The sequence below is a fragment of the Mya arenaria genome, chromosome 8 (genome assembly GCF_026914265.1).
Source record: "Mya arenaria isolate MELC-2E11 chromosome 8, ASM2691426v1".
Taxonomy (NCBI): domain Eukaryota; kingdom Metazoa; phylum Mollusca; class Bivalvia; order Myida; family Myidae; genus Mya; species Mya arenaria.
In genome coordinates this window covers 72,434,716-72,446,379 of record NC_069129.1, presented here as the reverse complement: position 1 = coordinate 72,446,379, position 11,664 = coordinate 72,434,716, and the positions used below count along the sequence as shown (strand labels likewise).

The 11,664-nt window shown below is 34.2% G+C and overlaps 1 protein-coding gene across 2 annotated transcripts; it reads left to right on the top strand.

The window, feature by feature from the left end:
• The first annotated feature begins 3,459 nt into the window (after window positions 1-3,459).
• On the top strand, window positions 3,460-6,696 carry LOC128244792 (uncharacterized). 2 transcript variants are annotated; one of them, XM_052962872.1, is made up of 4 exons: window positions 3,460-3,508; window positions 3,753-3,960; window positions 4,992-5,189; window positions 5,426-6,696. In XM_052962872.1, exons 2-4 carry the CDS (start codon window positions 3,855-3,857, stop codon window positions 6,499-6,501), a joined length of 1,380 nt encoding a protein of 459 aa, XP_052818832.1. In that variant the 5' UTR covers window positions 3,460-3,508; window positions 3,753-3,854; the 3' UTR covers window positions 6,502-6,696. The 2 variants fall into 2 exon arrangements, with proteins under 2 accessions (XP_052818832.1, XP_052818833.1); XM_052962873.1 differs by lacking the exons at window positions 3,460-3,508; window positions 3,753-3,960 and adding an exon at window positions 3,596-3,712.
• The last annotated feature ends 4,968 nt before the right edge of the window (window positions 6,697-11,664 follow it).

The following is an 11,664-nucleotide window of genomic DNA, read 5'->3' as shown; positions in this document are numbered from 1 at the left end:
AAAAAGTTTGTGGCAAAAGATAAAGTTAAATGAAAAAGATATGGAGTGCCTGTCAGTTAATTTTACAGCATGCTCAATCAGAAATCCTTGTTTGATATGCTGATATGGCATTTAAGTGTGATGTTTGGCTGTGAGGGGAACATTTCAAATGAAAAACCAGTCCTGAAACCAGTGAGACTCTAAGGCGTATTGTAAACATTTTATTATCTCGTATTTATAGGTGAACTTTTACATAAACTGGAAAAAGTTATCTAGGATGTTCCGTGTATTTTTTTAACAAATGGAGGTAATCTTTCATTTGCTTATGACATTTCTCTAGTCTCGTTATCTCCCTTGAATTTGCAAAGCATGCTATACGGAGTGTATCGCCACTGCACGGATTGGAAAAGTCGACGGATTTAATATTCAGCAAGCAGCAAAATGTAACGCCAGCTGATGATTTATGCGGGGACATAAGTCTTGAGCAGTCCAGTAATTTCAAATATTAGCTGCAAAATACGTATTGAGGAACGCTACCAAAAGCCAAAAACGCCTTCTTTGCTTTGTCTGCACAAGGCTTACATCCTTATGGTTTAATCCAATTATATAAACCTGTATAAGAAAATACACATTCCTTTAGCCCTATTCGACAGTGAACTGTAAAATACTATCAATAACCATGATATGAGTACTAAAAAAAAACTTCAGCATTTAATAAAAGAAATATGCAAGATCTGATATGTGTGATTTCATGTTTTTCGTGTTTAACTTGTTGTAAAATGTTAATAAAAATGATATTTCTACATAAGCTACTGTTCCTAAACGTCAATTGTACAAGCAGATATATGTTCATTTAATTAAACAATAAAATACGTATGGGTTGAATCCAGACATTTGCAAAATACTATGCACGCTAGGCTGCAAACATTCATAAACGACTAGCTTCTTTAGCCAACTTACCTACCATCTAAACAGCAGTGGAAAGATCTTTTAAAACATCTCTTTATCACGAGATAAACGGAATATGGGAATTGGAGAACATTAACAAGACAATCGTTACATCCCACACAAGTACGGCGCTGTCATTTATGAAGTGTTCGACAAAAGCATTGAACTTGTAACCAAACTATATCCTTAACTACATAAAAATCAGTGCAATAACTGTTAAACATATGTGTACATGGTGAACAGTTGCATCTCGTGTATGATTGAAGTACAACCATTGGAATCAGGAGGAAGTTAAGTAGCAGAAACGGGATTACGTATTACTGAAGCGCTTCTGATAATCGTCACAGAGACTTTTTACCTCACCCTACGTGTGCTGCTTGTTAATGTTTCATGACTAGAAGTCTACACTAAGATTAAAAATATCCCTTGTGTAAAGAAATACATAAAACATATCGAAACCGAACGTGTTGGGCTTAACATCACTGTACAGTGTGTTTACGAAATGTTGTCTATATGACCGTATACTGATATTAATATATCAATGCAATTTACGGTTATTTAAAGCCTGTTTTTGTGTATACTAGAAAAGCATAATTGATTGTTGATCTCTTTTTGCATTTTTAAATTCATATTTATATGTTTGCACCTCCACTTCCATTCCTTAGATGAACTGCCTTTCGGCAATTGCGGTTATCATCCGATGAACGCACTATCTTTGGATATGTTCGGATCGCGAATCATCGTATAACAATATGCATGGAAATTGTTTATCCTGTTTGTATTGTGTCAGGTCCCGTAAAATAAATCAAGATTTTAGAAAGTGTCAATTTATGATATTTTAAATGTATTTTTGCCATTAGTGTTTCAATTTTAAAAAAGTGATTTCAAGTGGTTGATTTTATTCCGCGTTATTGTGACCTCATTTAATACACTGTTTCCGGTTACGGCCGGGTAGTTCTATTAACAGAATGGGGGAGAAAACTTTAGTTTAAGGTTTTCTTAAATGAAATTTACAATATTTTTACAATTTTTGAATGAAATTATGAAGTTTTTGTGTAAATATATGTAAAGAATTGCGGGATTGATGTCATTATCGGGAATATGAACGCAATTGGGCTGGTAAAAGTACATGTGGGGTCCTTCGGACTCCTTAAATGGACAATTACGGGAACAAGCAAGGTAACTGAAACTAAACATAAACCCCGTTTTAGGGCACGAGGTAAAAGCCAAAGACAAATAACATACATACTTTAAGAATCACAAACAAGAAACATGGAAAACAACACAAAACTCCTCAAACAACATAGTACATAATACACTATATAAAACCCTAGGTACGTTTATCAAGGATTGGTAGGTAACGCCCTGGAACGATCAGTAAAATGTAAATTTACTTGGATGTACATTTATCACCAAGTATCAGTTGAATATTAAATTGAATTGATACGGGTATATCATACTTTTATCCATAGTATAGATACGAAATCATTGCTAGATTTTAAGCATTTGATGCATTTCAATAAACATTTTACACATTTTAAAAGTCTATTTGACAGAACATGAAAATATCCCACATACTTCAAAACTCTTTATTTTGAATCACAACTTCGTCCAATGACTATGTGTATTTGTAACTTTAAAAAAGACAGCCTTCATTTTTTATCATCTTCAGCAGACATGTCCAGTTTTGTATATCTTAGATAGAGTAACGACCTTTGAAATGGTTCAAGCTTGTCCACAACACACATATTTCTATACAGTTACCTTATTATAATGGGTTTTAAAATCTATTGACATAACATGACCACATAAAGCAAGCCAGTATAGTATAGCTTCACGGCCCTTCACGAGCTTTTGGTTATCATAGTTTTACCATAATATATTTGCATGTCAATGCACAATATCTATACCATTAATATAATCACTGTATCGCTTATGATAAAACTTGCAATATTACATTCTTTTATCTTATAAACTGATAAATACTGCCGTATACAAATGTATTACATTTAAAACTTCTGGTCTTCTCCACTAAGTTTTATTAAAAATATAAAACAATGCTCAATATACACTGGCCAAACATAAACCTGGTAATAATTGTTATGCATCTCACAAGTAGATGTTTGAATATGTTTCTTTTGTTTTGTTTTTTTCCATTTTGGTATTCCAAGCGTTTGACATTAACAATGCGTTGACTGATCTGGAATATTCGGTCCCCTTCATTAATGTACTAATTCCTAATAATACCACAAAGCCGACAAAGCCAAAGCCAAATATTATCAAAATCACATTGATAACCAAATTCTATTAAAACAAACCAAACAATCTTCTTATTCGTCGTTTACTGTCTTTACTGCAGTTGATATCTTTATACGCTCAAAATGAACTTAAAGCTTGCAAGTTCGCATTGTTCACATGTTTGAGCAAATGACACATTTATCTATAACCAGCTGTGTGTAAATATAAAGCATGTATATGCGCGTCCTTTTCATCTCTGCTACGATAAAGATCCAAGTAGAAACTCCTTAACCTTTCTCATTATCAAAAATGCCCCGCAATAGAGGATATCGTAGTGGGAATGGTAAGCTTTATTTGATAAAATAAGTGCAAGTCAACTCAAATTGTTCATTATTAAATCAATTTCTCATATTTAGTTTAGTATTTTAGATAAAATATGTATCTCATGTTTTAATGTATCGTAAGGGAATCAATCGTAGCATAAGAAGGTCTTGAAGACAGTCACGATGGGAAAGGCTCGTGCAAAATTGTGGCATTTAGCATTAAGGTAAATCTTTTCTCTATGGTGATAGTTGTGCTCTTTACAGACTCTGACAAGGGTCTCCTAAGAAAACAGGCGCGACCCAAGGGTCTCCCAGAAACATGCACAGGAAGTGTTTTATACGGAAGGGAGCCAAGAGTCTATCCCCATGCAGCAAATGCCGCCAGGCGGTTCGCCACACATGCAAAACCCAAGCCTCTCACAAGGTGGGATCGGCAGTCCGCCCCACATGCAGGATCCTGGCCTCTCCCAAGGTAAGATATGTGCTGGTATAAAGATAAATCTGTGTGGAAGAGGAGGTATTATTTTTCATCACGGAGTCGCCATAATGCAAACTTACTTTTTAGAAAAGACAGAAACCCATATTTAAGATTTCACATTGTATCTCTTTTTAATATGCAGTAATATCTAATTTCGCAAGCATAATGTATACATTATTTCAGATAGCATAAGATGGTTTTTCAAAAGCTTTGAACCTTTTACAAAATAACACTTTATCAGATTTGCAGATTGACATATTTTATTTGAATAATTGTGTTTGTTTAAATTTACGAATTAAGAAATGCATTAATGATTGCAAAATGCATATGTCTTTTATCCGTTTGTCTACAAACGAAACAAGATGAAAAAAGGAAAGTTTGTTCAAATAAAATATTTTCATGTTGCAACTTAACACATCGATTAGGTTATTTGAAAATTCATATACACTTAATATGTGGTAACACATAAAAATGGCAGCTTGCTTATGGGCCTGAATGAAGAATATTGACAAACCATTATATTAATAAAGTATACTTGAATGCCAAACAATAATATCAAAAAGACATAAGGCATTGTTGATTAGATAGTCTAGAACACGACATACGCGATCATCTTAAAAAATCCGAAAAAATGCAAACGAAATTTCGAAAAGCTCCGGCAATTTATTGCGTTATATTAATGTTTCTTAACTCACTTGTTGCAAGAGGTTTTATGCTGTAAGTATTTTTCAGGTGTGCGGCAAGCTAGGATAATTTGCATATCAGTTCCTTCTTTATCTTTATTGTGCAGAAAGGTGACGAAGCATTGCGTTTCATAAATCGACATGAGTACTCTTAATTAAAGAGAGTTGAGATAATATTTTACAAATACAACGAATTATATTTACACATTAAACTAGGTCAAGAAATGAGCGCCACAAAGATTAATTAATTAAGTAGAGTTAGGTATGATTTAGGACCCATCTGTTAATTCAATATACATTAATAAATATGTATTTGAAAGGTTGTATTCATTACTTATGTAGGGCATAGTCAACATCACGGTCATCCATACAACCAACCGAATCGCTCTAACGCGCCTGGACACTTCGATCCACAAAGCAACATGTCACATGAACATGGTGTACAAGACCAATACGCCCAACATGACCAAGTGGCACCAGGATACAACCATGCACCTCATGCCCAAGTCATGATAAGGGACGCGAATACACCAATTATAAGTAAGACCTAAGACAAGCTATACATGTGCCTGTTTAGCGCACATTCATACATGTAGTGTTGAAAACGTATTGTAGAGTGTTTGATATAACTCAAAATCAATTATGATATATGTACCTTACAGCATTTACATATAATTACAAATAACATGCATAATATTAAATAAATTAAGTATTTAATATTTTAAAACATTATATCAATGTCAGTGAAAAATAGATAATTTATTCGTTCTTATTAGGATACATTACGCCATCGATGAGATCCATCATCGCTAAGAGAGTTCTGTCAGTCTTCGTTCTCATCTTTAACGAAACCCTAAACTGGCTTCAATACTGCGACTGGAAAGGCACTATTGATTTGCCACCCGTGTTTGGGCAAATTGGAAAGAAGAGTAAAACGGATGTCATCGAATGCAGTGCAGAAGGCAAATTATTGCCTACATTTTACGGCCTTTTCTGTGGAGTTGCCACTGTTTACGCCGTATTCCAGATTATAAACATCATTGGCGAAACAGTTCTTGAATACCATAGGAGAAAACCTGGAAACAAATATGAAGAAACTGGATCATCGCTAAGTGAATTGCCACAGAATAGCGCTCAACCAGGTCCTCAAGAAAGAAGCCAAAAAACCCCGGAAATAGACGATGAAGATCCTGAGAGACAGGGTGATGAGGAACAGAAATCATTCAAGCAGCGATGCGTCAGTATTTTCTACGGATTTCAATTGCTACACGGATGGGTTGAAACGGCTGCTGCAATGGTTGTGGAAGATCTCCCACAAATCATTGTAATGGCTTTTTCCAGCTACTACTGTACCGTCAGCTTAGAAAACGCTGTATTTCTCCTCATTTGGATGGTCGTAAAGGAATTAAAAAACGTTTTCAGGAAGGCTTTCTGCAAACACAAGTACACAGCATGCGCGTGTGACTGTGACTGCGGAAACTGCTTTAAGGGATGTTGTACCTACACGTGTCCTTGTTGTTGTGTAGTGTTTGTCTGCAGGCTTTGTCCCGAGGTCGGGGAAAAAAGCTGTGAGATGAGACCTGTAAACTGTAAATGCCCTGACTGTAAATGCCCTGAATGTAAATGCCCTGAATGCAAATGCCCTGAATGCAAATGTGACTTCAGCTGTAACTTTTGCAGTGGTCCCAGCATATGTGACCGTTTCTTCAAATCCATTGGCCCCAAGGACGAAGATCCAGAATGGGCTCCCAAATTGCTACTGATGCTAAAGATGCTTGCTGGTGTTGGATGGTTTGCTATTGTCCTTTTTCAAATACTTGGCCTCTCTGGCTCATTTCATGCATCCAAATAAAGTTAACATTCAAAAGAAATGTTTATTATCTAAGCAGCTTACAATATATTTTATCAACTAGGCTGCTTACATGCTGTGTTGTTTGTACTAGGATAATATTATTCAAAACGACTGGTTTTATTTGCGGAAGATCGATTTGTTTTAATATTTGTGTATTTTGAAATTCTTGTGTTTTTGTACACATCTGATAAGAGATATGTTACGTTGTTTAGTTTATTCTCTAATAAACAGCATTTTAACACATCTAGTTATTTTATTTCCTAGCAAGCTATTACAGGAAATCCTTTATAAAAGTGTTGCGCCGAATATAGGTTACGTACAGGGCTTAATAACAAAGTAACGTTGAAGCCCGATTATGGACTTTATAAACAACAAAACATATTCAAATACACTCTCTATTATTGTTTAATACCACAAGAACAATCAGCAAGGAACGTGTAAAACAACGTGTACTATGAGTAAACGTTCTACCTCCAGGGACCAAAACAAACATTAATTAATAATACACTTACTCACAGTGTCATTATAAAGATTCAAAGACTACACTTGACACATGTATCCATTTTACGATACACGAGAGTTCTCTGAAAAACGGTTTCAAAGAAATATGGTCAATAATAAGTGTGAATATAAACATGTACTATTTTATATTTTTACTAACAGCTGTGTATAAAAACATTTGGTCAGTGCATCGTGGACATTTGGTCAGTTCACGCAAATGGTCATAGCGTGGACAATGTTGAAGACCTTCGTTCTTCACATACCGTAAACTTGCTCTCATACAGTAATTAAACATTTAATAATTGTTAATGTAATAATTTACAATTTTTTTATGTTATCACAACGTTAACCAATTAATAGTAACGAGACTAAAACATTATCAAAAGTCCGATTACAGCTATATAAGTAGTCGATTAATTCTTGATTAATTCTTGATAGTCGATCAGCTCATCGACGCCACATTAAAATTCGTCCCACGGCACTTTCTATTCTTGGGTTCATTCGTCGCCAGATTCTACCAGAACGGGAGAGGCGACTTACCATTGCTAGTATTTTTTATATTCTTGTATAGATGACACTACCGATTTATTACTATATGCGTTTTTAATTGATAAGTTTTAGGCTTATAAACTTGTGCTGATTGTAAAAAACCTGGCTGTCCGATCGATTTCACTCAGCACTGTCACTTACATGGCACGGGGAGAAACTTTCCAATAGTAAATTATAATACTAATTGTAGGCGTAAATGACCATGGTAAAAGCGATTTTGGACACCCCGACGACAGAAGGCCAGACGATTTAAAAGGTTGTACCCGAAGCCAAATAAACTGTTTTTTGTTCACAAATAAAATATATCAAAACAATGCGCTAATACAGTCGTCGAAATAGCTTCTTAATGGCGTTAAGCCAAAGGTTTGAAAGTACTACTCAAAATACTCAATAACTACTATCTCCAAATATCCAAATACATTTTGCTCTTTACGACATCAATACAAAAATCATACATTTCGATATCAACGGAGCCTCATATCTTACTAGTTTTATCCTGTAGATATTAAATGATAATCCTAACCTGTGTTTCATATGCAAACACTGTTAACAGGTGAGTGCAATTTAAACCTACTGATACTCGACTTGCTTTTAGTGTACAATTTTGACCTTTAAAATGCGGTTTATTTAGATAGATTATACAATAAAGAACTTCCAAGAGTTTTGACATAACCGTTGCAAGGCGGACATAAATGTTTTAAGGCAACACTATATGTACTGTGTGTTACATATATACATACGAATTTGTTTCATCTCTATGGGATGACAATTTAAACAGCTTTAATTGCCATTAAATATGTCAAATTGCGTTTTAAATCTGTAATGTTAAAAAAGAAGATAATTAAAAACGATTGAAATTTGTTTGAATATATATGCACAAGGTAAAAGTTAACGCATTACGAATCCATTCTTTAGCAGTGATGACAATGAAGTATGTGAATGAATATCATCGTGCCTAATTTAGCAAATTATAAGTATCACACAGCCATCCGCGTTATTGTATCATATCAAAATACCATGTCAATGGAGAGAGTTAGTGAACTAAATGGCGCGTCCAGAGCTTTAAATGACATACCCTCATAGGTATTGACAACCAAAAAGTATCAATGTCCCAGCAGAATCATTCTGCACTTTAACTGGCACAGATGTCTTCAAATTGGAATACATGTGTTATCGTTTTGAGGCCGCAGGCAGATCTACTTATTGATATGACATCTTAAGGGAATTATTGCACAGTGGTAACACAATGAGACGTATGGTGTTATGCGGTTAAAGCAAATGCCAATTAAAAAGAAAACTTGGTTTAGATACCTTCGTTAGATTGCAACAAAAATGTGAATTCTAAAAGTAATCTTAGGAATTTCTTTTCCATAAGTCATTTGCCCATGTGATTATAATCACCGTCTGTTGTGTAAAATACCGAGTTAATGCATTAGGCTACTAAGAAAGAATAGGTGCACATGTAAAGCTTACGTAAAATGCTCGTATGTATTGAATTGTCAAACCCTATACTAGAAAGTTGTGCCTTATGCTTGAAGAAGCTTATTCAAGAATCAAGGGGTCTTTTAGAAATTGTCTTGTCATCAAACTTATACTCTTTGTATGTCTAATGGGAAGTACACATACTTTATGGCTGTGGTTTCTTTTCCACACTCCCCCCACCCTTCAAACTCATAAGTATACTTGAAAAAATATTTATCTTCATAATGTAACCTATATAGCAAGATCTAAATAATGTCGACAATACCAGATATAAGACAGATAACAAATTCAATGTTAAGCGGAGTATTGATAATACTGTTATCTGTTCAAGCTCATCGTCGTCTCCCTCCTGCGTCAATTTGCACGACATTCTGTCGGATGCAAAAAGGTAAACATATGTTACACTTTGTCTGTTAAGACATTTCATTTACGCTTTGTCAATGCAAAAAGGCACCAATATATTATACTTTGTCAGTTAAGACATTTCAATAAAGCTTCATCAATGCATTATGCAAGGGGTTTACCACATGTTTTGGGGTAAATGCGTTAAGATACATAGACGGAATAAATTCAAAAGTGCTGGTTATCTTAAGAGCTCTTCAAATATTTTAGTGTGTAGATTCGGCATTCCATATATCTGGGCTTTGAGATTTTATGTCTGTCTGCTTTGCTTTTGTCTCCATGTTTTTTTGGTCTCTGATAAGGCTATACATCTGAATACTTCGGTGAAATGTTTAATTACTTATTCAAGTCCCATAATGCATCATTCAATCACAATATTTCCTTTCCAATACTTATGTGAAAAACTACAGAAACAAGGTCAGTAGCCAAACGTTTAAACATAAACCCCATTTAATGGCACATGGTAAATGCCAAACATATAGAACACAAACAAAATATCACAAAGAAGCAACATGGAAGAACAACACAAAACTCCTCAAACAATATAGTGCATATATATGCTATATAAAAACTGGGTATGGTGAACGGCCGTATTTCTTCTGAATCTGAATATTTAATTTATGGTTGAACTGTCTTAAATAGTGTTATTACAGTATTTAAAGTTGGGTTTAAGTGACTAATTATATGGAATTAAGGTGTTAAACACAATTTTAAAGACAATGGGGAACTTTCACCCCCACCGGTTGATGGGATAGTCGTCAATAGATACATTTGGTACATACAAAGCCACAAGACTTGGGATGAATGACATCTATAGTGGTCCCACAACTCTGACAATTGGATATGGTTGAATTTATCCAGTCTTGACTTGTTGTAATTTAGATATTTGATATATCATTTATCTTAAAATCATTACTTTGTAAGAATGGGATATTGTAAAGAATCAGTAAGCCTCGTGTTCAATTCATTGACAATAAATTGTATTGTGAACTGGACGTTTTGTCCAGAATATGTTTATTTAGGGGTTAAATGAACTGGTTACAACGACCTGTTTGCATTATTATTTAAAATATGAAAATTAATTCAAGACCAGAGATTGCGATGAAATTTTGTCCCTACAATGTATGTTCTTTTTTCAACTGTACATGAATATACATAGAGAAAATTAATTTGCATATCTGTTTTGCCATTTCTTTTCATATTAATATTTTTTTTATTTTTTATGTTTCCTTTTCTACATCTTATTTCGCGGCCCAACCGTCTTCCAATAAAATATGCATGTGCGGGATAATAAAACATAGCAGAATTTCTTGAAACAGACAGATAATTACATTTTCATGTTGCCATTGGTCCAGTATTTACTCTCGATATTATCAGCGGGTCGTAGCTCTAAGTCTAACCAGATAGGGGTTGGTAATAATGGTTTATGTGTAAGTTGTGGACTACTTGATTTGTTTCTGTAGTTTTCTGTAGCTAAAATATATATTCTACGTAGAAAACATGGAAAAGTGCAAGATATCTGAAATGAACTCGTAGTTAACATCGCATATACTTGTGAAAGGGTTATTCACGGTTCAATACATGAAATATCCAACATATTTCAAAACAATGTTTTCATTATTACAACTTCGTCCATGATAATGAGTTTTTGTAACTAAACTATACGGCCTTCAATATTTTTTATATCTTTTAGCAATCTTGGACAGTATTCATTATTTGGCCCGATGTGTATATCGTAGACTGAGTTATGAAACTTAAAATGTTACAACTGAACTCAACTCAACTCAACATCTTTATTTCCCTCATGGCTGGAGATATTCAAAATATATACAAACATTGATAGACATATAACATAAATGGTATTATATATACAATGATAGTGCAGCTCAAAATTATAGCATATTGGTGTCAATATATTCATTGAAATATTGTAGGATAAAGCTTCATATCTATGTATAAATAAGAAGCTTATATTCTACATGTAAATAAAATTAGTCTATTTGACTGCCATGATAGTAAGGTCGTATGTGATCCGCCGCTTGGATGCGGAAATCTTGTCGAAACGAAATACAAGCGATTTACAGCAGCGAGTTATGGCCTACATAATATTGTTTATGTAAGGAAGATAACGTGAACATGGATTAATTGATTAGTATAATCCATAAATTGCCTAGCAGTTTGATATGAAATATGTCACTATTTTGCATGGTCGTTCCAGTCTAGACGAAA